Below are 14,389 nucleotides of genomic sequence, written 5' to 3' on the forward strand. Positions count from 1 at the left end.
TATTCATAAACTTTATAATTACTCATATTTAAAGTAATATAGTATTTTAATTCTAATAATTTTTCATATATACTTCAATTAATAAATATATATAAGGATTAATCGGATTTCAAAAATCGGATCGGTGGCCGACCTTGCAGGGGATTAATCGGTTAAATCGGAGATTTTTAGATTACTGTTTGACAGCAAATAGTAAAACAGAGACATGCATGCATTTATATATGTTATAAATTTAGAATATTTCTTACCCGATAATATTGTATATTATCCTTACATGTGTAACAGATCTTTCCTATGTACAGATGACATTCATCCAAGTAGTTTCAAGTATGAAGAAAAAAGACCCCAGCACGCCATGATGGAAGCTTATCATAAACTACAATCAACTCACCTCCAGATTTGACCTTAATATCAAGAAGAGGGGTCCTATCTACCCATTTGCTCTAATCCACACACCCCATATTCTCCAGAAAACTCCTCAACCGCTTATATGTGCCCACACATCTGTATGATCATGAATCATTCGTGAAAAATACCTAGTGTTAATAATTCCCTCGGATCATCCAGTGCAGAAAAGACAATTTAGTCGTCGTAAATATGGTTACTTGTGATTCACTATAAGCATTTGTTTTCATAGTTTCTTGTGGATGAGCTCAGGAGCCCTTCTTTCCTTTCTTTACTCTATCATCCATCTGCAACTGCTTTAACGTCATCACCTTTCTTCTTTCGCAGGTGTGTTAGTTCGTGCACATGTCTTCATCTGGATTAGCTTTTATATGCATCCACTAGAATTTGTACGCGTATTGATATTTATGGGATTTGTCGAAGAATTGAGTTCTTGATTACATAAATATTTTTTACAGTTGATGGATTTGAGAATTGTGGAAAAGGGTTTGGATTACTCACGAAGAAGAAGGAAGTGGGGGTTTCTTGTAGCGGCTTTGGGTTTTTCGGGGTATGGTGCATACAGAGTTTATAATTTGCCTAGTGTTGTTAAAAGGAGGGAAAGGCTGTTGAAGGTTTTGGGTGCTTTTGCTTCTGTTGCTGAAGCTGTGGCAGATTCTGCAGAGGCGATTGGGATTGTTTCGAAGGATTTTAATGAATTTGTTAAATCTGATTCTGATCAGGTTCCGAATAGTTTGAGGCAAGTTTCCAAGCTGACAATGTCCGAGGAGTTTACAGCGCCTGTCAGTGGGATCATGAGGGCTATAGCTGTTGGAATTCTTCGCGGATATCAATCTGAGCAGGCTAAGAATGTGGGTGATTCAGCTGACAATTCAAGTTTATCTGACCAGGTTTTTGATAAGCTTTTCTCGACTGCTGGTTCCGGTTTTGCTTCTGTTGTTGTTGGGAGTTTTGCTCGCAACATGGTAATCGCTTTATCTGATAGTTATGGAGGTAAAACGAATGATAGTTCTAATGTGGCATCCAGTAGTGTTCCAAGATGGGTTGAAGTTTTATGTGATGACAAGTTCAGGAATCTGATTGCGGATTCTATCCAGTTATTTGTGAGCACTGCTGTTGCTGCTTATCTTGAAAAAACCATGGACATTAACACCTACGACGAGTTATTTACTGGAATGACAAATCCAAAGCACGAAAGACAAGTTAGGGAGACTTTAGCAACAATCTGTAATGGTGCAGTGGAAACCTTTGTTCGAACATCTCACCAGGTTTTGACAACTGCAAATCCTAATGCTAATTCCGATTCGGATATGAATCTTAGACTTAGCCGCCGCAGAATAAAGCAAAAGCTTGACGGGGAAGAACCACTACCATCTGATTTCACATGCAACGAATTAGACGACGAGGATCAGGAATCCGGATGGGTGAATAAAATGTATTCAACTTTGGCAGTACCGAGCAACAGGAGGTTTGTTCTTGATATGACTGGAAGGGTAACTTTCGAAACAGTTCGATCCTGCCTGGATTTTGTGCTGGAAAAGTTGTCAGACAGCGTGAGAAGTAATCTTAATGGTGCCTATGAGGAGGTGATCTATAAGGGAGTTGAGGCTTATAGATATGTTAGTGCCAAGTCTTCTACAATTGTTACAATATGTCTCTCTTTGTGCTTGCATATACTAAATGGCCCGTGGATTTTAGTTCCAACTTAATGTCTTTCCACTTCATACTTGGGAATCTAATTCATCTGTATGTTAAATTCTTTTGATCTGTTTCATCCTGATAGAGCATATATGTATAGTTTCAAGTTTCTTTGTATAGGGTACTTGTCTCACAAAGTTAAGGTTCTAAAGACCTACCAGATGCACAATCTTGGTTTGGTCTATTAGGACAGATTGGACAATAAAACAATTTGTATGTTTACTGGTGCATCTTCATTACAGTATTAATGTAAAATTGCAAAGTCTAATGAAATATGACATTCATCAGAGCAACTTCCTGCCGGCTACATGATAGTTGCTGCCTTGCTTCGACAATTACTCATAATTCGTGTTGTTAAAAAGTTCATTACAAAATTACTTGGTTAACCTACTCATAATTAGTACAGGTCGAATTTACCATCGTACTCACATGGCAGAAAACTGCACAATCACTGCACATGCTCTAAGGCTCCCCAAAAAGGCGTGTGTATTCATGTAATAAAATGCAAGGTTGTAAAAATCGGAACTCGGTCCAACTCGGTTTGGTTCCGGAAAAATGAGTACTCGGAACTCGGGAGAGTACTCGGAATGAGTTATCGGATAACTAATCGGGTATTTTTTAATTAATTTTTTCTCTCATATATAGTTATATACTAATTAATAATAAAATTATCTAATAATATTAATATTTTAATAACACACCTGGAATAATGAAGTTCAAATAAAAATTACTTGTTTGATAGTTTTTAACATAATAATCATTCACAAGTTTTAATGATAAAACACATAAAGTGTCTAATTAATGTCAATACTTTGCAAAAAAAAAAAAGGACAAAACATATATAAATTTACGTTTAGTCTCTTTTGAAATAATTTTCAAATAAAACAATAAAAAAAATGATAAGTCAAACTCGGATTTGACCTCGAGTACTCGGAGTCAAACCGAGTTTTGACCGATTTTTTAATAAATCAGTTTTGAACCCGATTACTCGGAACTCGGATCGGACGAGGGGTAAAAAACGAGTACTCGGAATGAGTACTCGGCCGACTCGGCGATTTTTAGAACACTGATAAAATGAGGTCAATTATACAACTTATACAAGTAACATTTAAAGCAATACACGAGTTTAAAAGGCTGGCACAGTCAAAATGTGAAAATGAGAAATTTTATTGTACATTTAAGGGAATGAAACACAGCAAGTTATATCTAACCAAAACTGGTTTAAAGGACCCTAACTTGTGATTTCTGCTCTCCTGGTCTAAAATAAAAGACGAGCAATCGGAAATAACTTGAAATCAGCTATGTGGAGCTGGCATCACTTCCCTTTGCAGCCGCTTCTTCCTCAAGTTTCGCTTTCCAGTGAGCTTCAAGAGGGGGTCCAAATATGTATTTCCCGGTAACAACTCCAAGGCTGCAACACGAATCATTTTTTGACCATTTCAGCTCAAGTTCTACCAAAAGATTAATACTTCTGTGCATTGATTCAGAACAGAGAAGTGACATAAAAAAAAGTGAAGAAAGTAAACACAACTCTAAAAGCCAACCACCAGCGTTTTGTTGCATATATATATATATATATATCTATCTTATGTCCGTAGTTGATGCTAATACTTAGAGGCAAACACAACTCTAAGTGTGTAGATTGCAAATTAATTGGCAAGACACTGTGCTCAAACGTAACTACAAACATTTTTCAATCCACTTTTTTTTTTGATATTGTGAAGCCCAGATCCTTATATCTGGGGGAAGAGGCTTGCATAAAGAACACGAAAAAAAGAAGCAAACCCATATGTTTTAGTCTCTTGGTATAATCTGTCTATGAAGTCTATTACCTATACAAAAGATTTCTGGATAAATATAAGCACGCGAATGAAGTTCCCTCACAAAGTCCAATCTGTCTATGGGGTTTCTACTGATGATCAGAGATTCAATTATGTAAATCATAGATATCATTTATCCGGCCACCTTTCACGTGGTTTACAGCACACAAAATACTCTGAAAGCTTAGTTGTTTATTTGATCAAATCTACACCAGCTGTGCATCGTGATATATCCTGTCATAAATTAGCTTTTTTGTCAACAGTAAATCATGATTCCCCATATCCCAATTTATGCTCATTAAACAACAAATCCATATAATAGCAAGTCCAATGGTTGGGCTAAAATAGATGGAGCTATTGCTATAATTTAGTTTCCATAAGTGATTTTTGGTGCTAAGATAAGAATACGTCTCAAATGGTTGATTCTATATCTTGTGTAAAATTTAACTTATTGTCCAAGTACCCCACTATTTTAAGTACAAATTCAATTTTTCAGCCTGACTTTATATAGATGGCTCCACTATTTTCACTTTTTGGCGAGGTGACAATAATAACTTCATCTATCTTTTTTTTATATTTAAAACAAACTATAGCATTGTTCTATTTGCACAAGATATTAAACACCATTGGAGTGATGATTTTTATTTTTTGTTCTATAATATAGGGATAGAACAAGATACAACACACTATTAGACTTGCTCTGAAACAGCTAAATCAGCAAGCATATGAAGAGTCCAGGATATGAACTGCTTCACCCAATTACAAACACATGAATCATAATGCTTTTCTCCAGCACATATTCCCTTGAATGCACATACAATAATGCTTTAACAGATAGGTCGGAATCCACGATAAATGTTATGAGGTTTTATCACCAAATTCAAACAAAGAACTTCATGAAGATGTATGCTCAACTGCCATCCATCATTAAAACTTCGGCAAAAACTGATCTTGTATAGTAACCTGTACACCAAAACCTATGATTTTAGACTTCCTACCCCGATCATCGGATTAAGGCTTTCTTTTTTACTTTTCTCTGTAAAGTGTAACCCGCATTTCAGAGCATAGACACGGCTGAAATACTAATGAGATCGTTTAAAATATTTTATTTTACCTCAACTCGGCTAGATATGCTTATGTACACATGTAAAGGTATTAGACTTGCAATAGTCTAATTTGACAATTGTTCTACTCTTGTAATTGACTAAGCTAGTTAGTACTATAACTTATCTCAGTAAGCCCCAAAAAAATAAAATTACAAAGAGAACACACATGTTCGCGAACAGCTCAAGCTCGACTGGGATTCAACTCGAATCCAAATGTCAGTAAAATTCTTCAACAGGGAACGAACAAACAAGTCTAAAACACACGACCATTTCGCAATTTCAACTAAATGTTGTCCGTACATGGAATTAATTAGTAAAATATAGAAATCGATATATGAATACAAGCAAGGGATATATATAAACACACAACACAGTATAGAAACATGTATGAAACGAGAGAGAGAAAGGGACGGGGGTTACATGACAGCTCCGGCGACGCGGGCTAAGGCCCATCTCCGTCGTCGATTCAATAACATCACTCCTCCTTTACTCTTCTCTCTCGCTCTCTGTGTTTATGTGTTCAGACCTTAATCGGGTCTTCCGGTTAAGCAGCTAATTTTAACCCATCATGTTGCCTTCGTGTTCGTGTCCCATTTTTTTTGAAAAGCCCGTTCCGATTTATGTGCTAGATTAAAATAATCGTTACTTTTTTTCCGACTTGTTTGAACTATTTTTAATTTATTTTAAGGGTTTCTCATAAATATGTTTTTGTAAAAATACTACATCTTTTTTAAAGATTTTGCAAAAATACAAAATTTTTAAAATATTTGCAAAAATACTGTATGCAACCTGTTGCAACCACATGCAACCATACTTGCAACCAGATGCAACCATATTTGCAACCCTGCGAGGCCAATTAACTGAAGTTGCATATGGTTGCATACCGTATTTTCGTAAATATATTCTAAAAAGTTAGTATTTTTGCAATTTTTGTCAAAAAATAGTAAAATCGCGAAAAAAACTTAGAAAATGTTGTATTTTTGATAAATTCCCTTTATTTTATTATGTAATTTACTATTTCAAAATTTTTAAAATTATAAAATTTTATACATGAATAAAATTAGAAACTTATTAAAAAAAATAAGAGATTAATTAATAATAATATAAGAAGATAATATTGGGGTTTTCCACCGATCAAAGCCGATGTAAGCCCCTCATATGATATAGGCGGCTACTTCAAGGCACAGATAATTTTAGGATTTTGAAATAATCCTAATAAAGTGAATTGATGTTAAAACAAAATATTGTGTAATAGTATTTCCGAGCCAGAAACTATTGAATAGTTACGGTATAATCTAGATTTATAAGCCACATAGATATTTTCTTAAAAGCTGGGGATTTCCACTTTTACCATACGCAACAAATCCAGTGAACAGCAAATAAGACTATCTAAACAGATTCGTTTCTGCCGATGAGCTCCAATTGCATCACAAAAATTATCAAAAAAAATTTGTTTTCTTTCATATATTTATAGTTAGTCTCATTATTTTTTTTATTTTGATAGTTTTTGTGATCACATGGATTATGTCAATTTACACAAATATCTTGACGAATCCAGCTCGATCTTATTCAATAACAGTAATGTCACCAGGGGGAGAATATGAAAGAATAACGAAAATTAGCACAAACAATCAAGTGCTTATATCTTTGTGCTGCAGAATCTGGAACATTGGAAGCAACACAACTGATATTATTCCGGATGTTACAACCATCCTATGACTATGAGGATCAGTGATGCTTCACCTCGAATAGGCCATCAGGACCTGCATGTCATAAAAGAAAGGTCATACATGCTTTACTTTAGTGAAGATGATCTAGAAAAATTTAGAAGAATATCTGATGGAAAAATGCTCAAACAACAAGAAAATAAATGTTGCATCAGAATAAACCAGTTAAGAATTGCCTAAAATTATGGTTTTTATCACTATTAATAGCATGTGTGATCTTATCTTTTCTGATGCTTTGTGCTTTCAAAACTCACATATCTTTGCAAGGCACAACTCAAGCTACATTAGATGATCAACGCATAAAGCCTCAAATTCTACCTCTATCAGGGCAAAATATATCTTTGCAAGCTTAATCTAACATACAAACGAATAATTTGAAGAAGCTTTACATAGTGCATATATCTTTTAATCAACTGGGTTGATAGTTAAATATCCTTTTCATTAAGCAATAACAAATATAATGGCAAAAGAACGGTGAAAACTTGGCAAACATTATTGTCTCACAAGAGATTATTATCAAGCACTAAATCAGGGAAATGAGAAAATGGTACTTATGTCCTATTTTAAAGTGCAACTGACACTCTAAAATGCTTTTAAAGTAGTAGAAATCGGCATGGTAACTAGAGCATCTCCAAGAGAGCTTTCTATATGAGCTCTCAAGTAGAAAAATAAAGAGTCATGGTTCAAATAGAGCTTCGATAGACCTTTAGAGGCTCTTTAAAACTTAAGAACTTATTCTCTCTCCTCTCTTACGAGCCTCCACATTACTCTTAACTTAATTTTAGTAATAAAAAATGTACTCCCTCCTACTCATCCATCACTTTTCCCTCTTTTTTAGTTTATATATTAATAAATATAGAATAAAGCTGAAGTATGAAAAGTGTTGTTGGAGTTGACACTCTTAAATGTGTATTAACTTCTTACGAGCCATATATTTTATATTATATTAAGAGTCAACTAAGAGGATCTTGGAGATGCTCTAACTTTTATTACTCAATATTAACAAAATAGAGAAATATAACATGCACTATTTACAACATACCCCATGGGAACTCCTTGGAACGAATGTGCAAATATGAATAAGGCTGCAGATAAAATCTTTAAATCAGTAACATCATAAGGAGTACATTGAGCATTATTTTACTAGTTAAATATTATTACAAAATATAATTACTGAATCAAATTAAGCAATAAGCATCATTCGCCAGCTTGATCAGCTAGCTAATAAAAAAGAAAAAAATGAAATATCTAAATATACAAGAACAGAAAGCTTACAGGGGGCTCTTCAAAATGAGCATGTCCCTTGGAGAGGACATAACAAGCATATATGGTGCATCCTGTAATACCTGCATAGGTAATTTTCTCCCATTTCGCCGACTCATCTGTGCAAACATTTTATATTCAATCTATTGGAAGATTTAAAAACTTTCAAATTTTGGGAAATCGAATTTTGGTTACTCTCCTGATCTTAACAACAATACCCCCAACGGTGGCATGTTGAACGGAAATTGATAAAAATATGGTACTTAAAGCATCTCCAATAGGGTTGGTTATAACCGTTGGCTAAATTGTTGGACACCTCTACAAAATGTGCTAATTTTGCTTAATGGAGGAAAAGTGCAAAATTTATATTCATTAACTGGTTACCCTCCTGAATGACAACTTATATTTCCTTGTTCAGCTGTTCAAAATCCAGTGTTCTGTTCTTTCTAATATATACGTATAAACGCAGGCTCAAATGAGAACAGTTTCAAGATAAAAATGCCCAAGATATATTGTTCAGTACTTTTTTTATATGTCATTCTGCAAAATTTTAAAAACGTGGATGTATTTTTTACTCATTTGTTTATCACATGGACAAACAATTTGAAATAGTATCACATATCTCAATATTCGGTAATAAAATAAATTAATGACGATACATGTGTGCAAATCTAACGTGATGAAAAAATAATATAAGAAATAGAAACGGGGATGGTAAGACGTACGTGCATCGTCTACGCCTTTAGAGGAAGAAAATGTTCTGGCTGAACTTGCCGGACTACGGCGGAGTTGTACGTTCCTTAATGCTGATCTCACGATCGCCGACGCCATTTCTCGATCTCTCTGCTTTTCCTGCTTTTTCTGGTTATTTGTTGGCCTATTCTCAAGTCTCAAACTCATGTATATACACTGACCTTTTCTCTCAATACGTAATACGTAATACTAGGGGTGATCGCGGTGAGGGCGGTGCGATTATCTTCAAAAACAGCAAACCAAACCGCGTATGTGGTTTTGTTGAAAACTCAAACCGCAACCGCACAACGCTAACATAAAAACCGCGTAAACCACACCACAAAAATGCGGTGTGGTGCAGTGCGGTTTGTATGCTTAAGTATAAATATTTTTAGTTGAAGTTAGAAGCAAAATTTGAATATACAATAATTAAAACCTTTTCTTATACTGAATTTATGTGATATTTATCATTTCAGAGCTACAACAACTATTAAAATAAAACAAACATCTTTAAAAAAAACAAACAAAAGTGTATATATAATAATAAATATGAGCACTGAGAGACATATTATAATAATATAATCATTTCATACAAATTTGGTATAATAATAATGCGAGATTAATAAAATAAGTAATAATTAGCTATTATTTGAAGAGATTTAATAAATATATACATATAACATATTATAAATAATATATATGTATATAATATAATTTTATTTGACAGATATATATATTACAATATTGTGGTGCGGTGCGGTGTGGTTTGAACCGCACTAATGATATGTCAAACCGCAACCCGCACCGCACCGCGCGGTTTATAAAAAATTCAAACCTCAACCGCACCACGAAAATTAAAAACCATGTTTTGTGGTGCGGTTTCGTGCGGTGCGGGCGCATAGGTTTGAGCGGTTTTTCGATCATCCCTACGTAGTAGTAGTTATCAGTCTCAATACTATTTTTATTTATTTCATGGTATCTCTTTATGATTTATTGAAGAAAAAGAAATTTGATAACATAATTTCGATCTATACTTTTGTGATATGAATTAAGCTATATTTGATTTAATTTATAAATAACTTATAAATGTTTGTGAGCTAATAGCTATGTTGAGTGTTGGAGTCGATAAGTCGATAATATATGACATGAATTTTGAATAATGAAAATCACATTTTGTTTAAAAAGAAACTTATAAATGGAATGTATATTTATTTCTAACCTATGAAGCAGATTTTAAATCATTCTCAATTATCACTTGGACAACTTATAAGTGTGTTGGTGTTAATAGTAAGGAAGACTAACAACAATTAACTAGAATTTGAGAATCGGGGAAAGTTAATTACATATATGTCCAAACTATTTAGCATCTTGAAGAACATAAACAGGGAAAAGTTAATTACAAATATGTCCAAACTCCAAACTAGTTAGCATCTTGAAGAACATAGCTAAGTTCCAGGCTTCTACATCAGTTTTCAGATCATTTGAGTCACGAAACTTTACGCCTCTGCATGTGATGAACGAAGCAACTTCAGGCCTTTGAGCAATTCAACAACTTTTCTCATAGATGGTCTGTTATCTGGGCTTGCTGCAGTGCAAATAAGCGCTATATCCAAAACCTTCTCAATCTCTTTACATTCGCGAGATGAGGCACCCATACTAGGGTCTACAAGCTGCGCTAGACCTTTCAAGTGATGGCCAGTATGAGTACTTTCTTGCATGTATGATGAGAATACAGATCTAGCCCACTTCACAATGTCCTGACTGTCACCAAACAAGGGATCATTCGGCCTTTTTCCACTTATCAGTTCCAACAGAACAACGCCAAAGCTATAAACGTCGCTCTTCTCCGTGACCTTTAATGTGTAGGCATACTCTGCAAGTAGTGCAAACAAATGAAAATACACAAGTTAGCATTTCTTGAAATCAAGAAACATCTAAAAGTTAGTCCTGCAAGCAATACGAATAGTTCTGCTTAGCATACATATTAGGCATTGTCTCAATTAAGAAATCATGCACACAATTAAGAAAAGGTTGCAGAGATAAATGAAGCACCTGGTGCTATATAGCCGTAGGAGCCAGCCACGCGAGACATACACTCACGATCATCCTTCTTGTTCAACATTTTGGCCAGCCCAAAATCAGCAAGTTGTGGTCTGTACTCCTCATCTAACAAGATATTGTTAGACTTCACATCGCGGTGGACAATGGCTGGCACACAGTCATGGTGTAGATAGGCTAACCCTTGAGCAGTCCCTTCTGCTATCTCGTACCTTTTTGCCCAATCCAATACCTCCCCCACTTTTCCCCCATGCAGAACATCTCCTAAACTCCCGTTCTTCAGATACTCATAAACCAACACCCTGAAATCCTCTCCGCTACAAGTAAACAGCAATTTCACAATGTTGACATGCCTAATGTTACCCAGTGACTCCACTTCTGACCAGAACACGTGATCTGTTTCTGCATTTTCATCGACTCCAAACAGTTTTTTGACCGCTACTGTCTGTCCTGTCTCCATCTTCACCCTGTACACTTTACCTGATCCCCCCAATCCAATTATATTTTCATCAACTAATTCATTTAAAACATCTTCTTCATTAAACTCAACACGCTGGAAAGTTGTAATCTTCAATGAGCGTCTCATATTTTCTTCAAAATAGGGCAATCTTTGTGTCATAATAAGGAGACAGAAAAGCAACCCAAGAAGGACTAGGGTAACAACAAAGAGGAGCATCACCTTCCATAAACTAGATGCTTTCTGTTCGGAGCATGGAGGTAAGAGCTTTAAATCTGGACTACAAAGTCCCGGGTTACCCATTAAACTCGGGCTGAACAACTCATTATCAAAAACGACAGGAACTACGCCTTCCAATGCGTTGTCAGAGACGTTAAATACATCAAGCTTCAGCTTTATCAAAGTCACAGGAATTTCACCAGAAAGCAAGTTTCTAGAGAGATCAAGATATGTCAACACCTGCAAATCCCCAAGTTCACTCGGAATTTCACCACTAAATTTGTTGCTAGATAAATCAAGATCAGTAAGAACTGTCCACGAACTCACTGTGTTAGGAATCACACCTGTAAACATGTTGCCCTGAAGGTCGAGCTTCTCTAAATTCTTCAATGTAGTTATACACGAAGGCAATTGACCAGAAAAACGATTGTGACTCATATCAATAACCACAAGCTCTTTTAAATTACAAATTTCAGGAATGAAACCACCAGAGAAATCATTGCCAGATATAAGTAATCTAGTCAAACCTCTTGCATTAGAAATTGAAGGATGTATAGAGCCCTCAAGTCTATTGTTCCGATTTTCAAGAAATGTAAGGCCAGGCAAATTCCAGAATCCAACCGGAAGCTTCCCTGACAGACTATTGTCAAAAATACGAATGTAGTTTAAAGAAGTGCACTCACCATACAACTGAGGAATCACTCCAGAGAATTTGTTACTAAACGTCACTAAACGCTGAAGCTTCTTCCTGTAACAAAGATAAGGCGGCAATGTACCTTCTAAATTGTTACCAGAAACATCAATATCTACCAAACCCGAATGCTTACCCAAATCCAAAGGTAAACTTCCAGTTAAATTGTTATTGAAAACCTTCAATTGATAGAGATTAGGGTTTGAAGATAAAACTTGTGGGACACTTCCGCTGATAAAGTTGTCATTCAGAGCCAATGATTCCAGAGGCAATGCTGCTAGACTTATGGGAATCCTTCCAACCAGTTTATTTTCTGAAGCATCAAACCGAAGCAAGGACTTTAAATTGGAAAATGTGTTAGGCAATTCCCCAGATAACTGATTACGGTAAAGCTCAATTTGTTCAACACTTGCCAAATCACCAATGCTACTCGGAATTTCACCTGATAAAGAATTCTGAGACAAATCAAGATTCCTGAGAGCGGAAAGATTGCCTATACACTCTGGAATCACACCATTTAGATTCAAAAATGAAAGAAACATATTTTCAAGCTTCGCGAGTTTTCCTATGGTGGAAGGCAATCGCGATGGCTGGAACGGGTTATAAGCAAGTTGCAAGTCAGTTAGCGTACTGAGATTAGTCAAGAACTCCGGAAATGTACCATTCAGCAAGTTGTTAACAAGACAGAGCACCTTGAGTGCAGGAAAGGAACCAAAACTCTCCGGAACGTGTCCCGAAAAATTATTAGAGGAGAGATCAAGTGAAGTAAGGTTGGTGAAGTGAGCACCAAAATCCGGCAAATTTCCAGTAAAATAGTTTGACGAAAGATTTAACGAATGAAGATGTGAACAAAACGAGATGGAGTCAGAAGAAATTGTACCACTGAGATTGTTGTCGAACAGGTTGAGATGCCGAAGAGTGTGAATCTTGCAGAACAAGCTAGGAAATGATCCGTTAAGATTGAAACTCCTGAGATCGATGGAAATAACGGTCGAAGAGTTGCATGTGACCCCGGTCCAGTCACAGGGTGCGTATTGTGTGGTGTTAGTCCAGTCACTGAGCCGATTCTCCGAGTCGATGAGTTGATGGTTCTTGGCCTTAAGCAGAACGCTGATGACATTTGTGGGTGAGGGAGAAGCTGAATGAGTTGAGAACAGAAGTGCAAGTAACAGAACAAGAAAGAAGCTAAAGTTTGGGTGAGCCATGATAATAGTACTGTGTTTTGAGAAGCTGAGAGAGCAGTGAGTGTAAGCAGAGTATATATGGGTGGGAACAGGGGAAATGTAGAGGTGAAAATCGTGAGAAGGAGCGTTAAAGTTTGGATTCCCGGAGAAGAACGGCTGAGTGAGTAGTAAATGCCAAGAAAACTGGTTTCTTTTTTGCTTTACAATGTCGCATAGTGTAACAGGTTTTGTCCAGTTTCACGTTTATCACACAGGCTTTGAGCTGGCTGTTACAATTTTGTACCGATTTGTGCTTAAATGCAAATTATGCACATTATTAAGCTTTATCGTTTCAAATTATAGGTCGTTTAATTTTTTAACGATCCTTTAATTAGATTGTTAAGTTTATTATCTTTAAAATTTTATTTTTTGAATAATAATACTAGTTATATATTTTTATTTAGAAAAGAATTTTAATATAATGATTTTAACTATTCTAGTAAAAGAAGTGTGTGTCAAAATTGATCGGTTTATATTTCATAATAGAAAAATAATAAATATTATGATTCAATACTAATTACTTATTTGAATTTTTTTTTTTATATATTGGAAACGAACTAGCTGTTTTGTTGCATGAAAATTTAATTTCTGCGTATTAACCTGTTAGATTGAAAGCTACAAAACAAGTCTGTGAACCGTGATAGTTTAAAATTTGTTGAACTGTGATAGTAATTACAAAACAAGAATGCAATAGTTCAAAATTTGTTTAAAATCCAACTTTTTGAATCGGTTCAAAGTTGGATATCAACCAGTTTAGTTTCACCTTAATCCTATTTTTTCTTACCCTTCCTCCATACGTAAAACTTTAAAATCCACTGTATTGATACATGTGTACGTTCGATTGTGCTGTATACATTAGACTCCCGGACTTTATGGGTGTGCTTTACCCATGCTAATATATCATCTTTCCAAGACATGTTATTACTTTTAACGTTAAACAAGGTAGTAGTAGGACTCATGAATTTAATTGCAAGTTGTTATTTACAGTTT

At 35.3% G+C, this 14,389-nt stretch overlaps 3 protein-coding genes and 1 long non-coding RNA gene across 5 annotated transcripts; 1 reads left to right on the top strand and 3 right to left on the bottom strand.

The window, feature by feature from the left end:
• Window positions 1–251: 251 nt before the first annotated feature.
• LOC108224304 (protein PHLOEM PROTEIN 2-LIKE A10) lies at window positions 252–2,325 on the top strand. Of its 2 annotated transcripts, none has more exons than XM_017398854.2 (2): window positions 252–732; window positions 864–2,325. In XM_017398854.2, the coding sequence occupies exon 2, from the start codon at window positions 867–869 to the stop codon at window positions 2,112–2,114; it is 1,248 nt and encodes a 415-aa protein (XP_017254343.1). In that variant the 5' UTR covers window positions 252–732; window positions 864–866; the 3' UTR covers window positions 2,115–2,325. The 2 variants fall into 2 exon arrangements, with proteins under 2 accessions (XP_017254343.1, XP_017254344.1); XM_017398855.2 differs by having other exon boundaries at window positions 408–600; window positions 733–2,325.
• Window positions 2,326–3,178: 853 nt separating this feature from the next.
• LOC108225512 (uncharacterized) lies at window positions 3,179–5,641 on the bottom strand. Its single transcript, XR_001807616.2, has 2 exons — window positions 5,450–5,641; window positions 3,179–3,514 (listed from the first exon to the last, which is right to left on the bottom strand). It is a non-coding gene; the product is annotated as an uncharacterized LOC108225512 (long non-coding RNA).
• A 934-nt stretch (window positions 5,642–6,575) lies between these two features.
• On the bottom strand, window positions 6,576–8,998 carry LOC108227073 (cytochrome c oxidase subunit 6a, mitochondrial). The gene is made up of 4 exons (XM_017402068.2): window positions 8,745–8,998; window positions 8,032–8,138; window positions 7,799–7,841; window positions 6,576–6,792 (listed from the first exon to the last, which is right to left on the bottom strand). Exons 1-4 carry the CDS (start codon window positions 8,917–8,919, stop codon window positions 6,758–6,760), a joined length of 360 nt encoding a protein of 119 aa, XP_017257557.2. The 5' UTR covers window positions 8,920–8,998; the 3' UTR covers window positions 6,576–6,757.
• A 1,085-nt stretch (window positions 8,999–10,083) lies between these two features.
• Window positions 10,084–13,551, bottom strand: LOC108226834 (LRR receptor-like serine/threonine-protein kinase HSL2). Its single transcript, XM_017401827.2, has 2 exons — window positions 10,804–13,551; window positions 10,084–10,624 (listed from the first exon to the last, which is right to left on the bottom strand). The coding sequence occupies exons 1-2, from the start codon at window positions 13,379–13,381 to the stop codon at window positions 10,248–10,250; spliced, it is 2,955 nt and encodes a 984-aa protein (XP_017257316.1). The 5' UTR covers window positions 13,382–13,551; the 3' UTR covers window positions 10,084–10,247.
• Window positions 13,552–14,389: the final 838 nt, after the last annotated feature.

The sequence above is a fragment of the Daucus carota genome, chromosome 6 (assembly GCF_001625215.2).
Source record: "Daucus carota subsp. sativus chromosome 6, DH1 v3.0, whole genome shotgun sequence".
Lineage (NCBI taxonomy): Eukaryota > Viridiplantae > Streptophyta > Magnoliopsida > Apiales > Apiaceae > Daucus > Daucus carota.

Coding starts and splice junctions, on each gene's coding strand:
- LOC108224304 (XM_017398854.2), top strand. CDS start 867: ATGGATTTGAGAATTGTGGAAAAGGGTTTGGATTACTCACGAAGAAGA.
- LOC108227073 (XM_017402068.2), bottom strand. CDS start 8,919: ATGAGTTTGAGACTTGAGAATAGGCCAACAAATAACCAGAAAAAGCAG. Junction 8,139..8,744: donor TAAAGGCGTAGACGATGCAC/GTACGTCTTACC, acceptor ATGTTTGCACAG/ATGAGTCGGCGAAATGGGAG. Junction 7,842..8,031: donor CTCATTTTGAAGAGCCCCCT/GTAAGCTTTCTG, acceptor TTTTATCTGCAG/CCTTATTCATATTTGCACAT.
- LOC108226834 (XM_017401827.2), bottom strand. CDS start 13,381: ATGGCTCACCCAAACTTTAGCTTCTTTCTTGTTCTGTTACTTGCACTT. Junction 10,625..10,803: donor CTACGGCTATATAGCACCAG/GTGCTTCATTTA, acceptor CACTACTTGCAG/AGTATGCCTACACATTAAAG.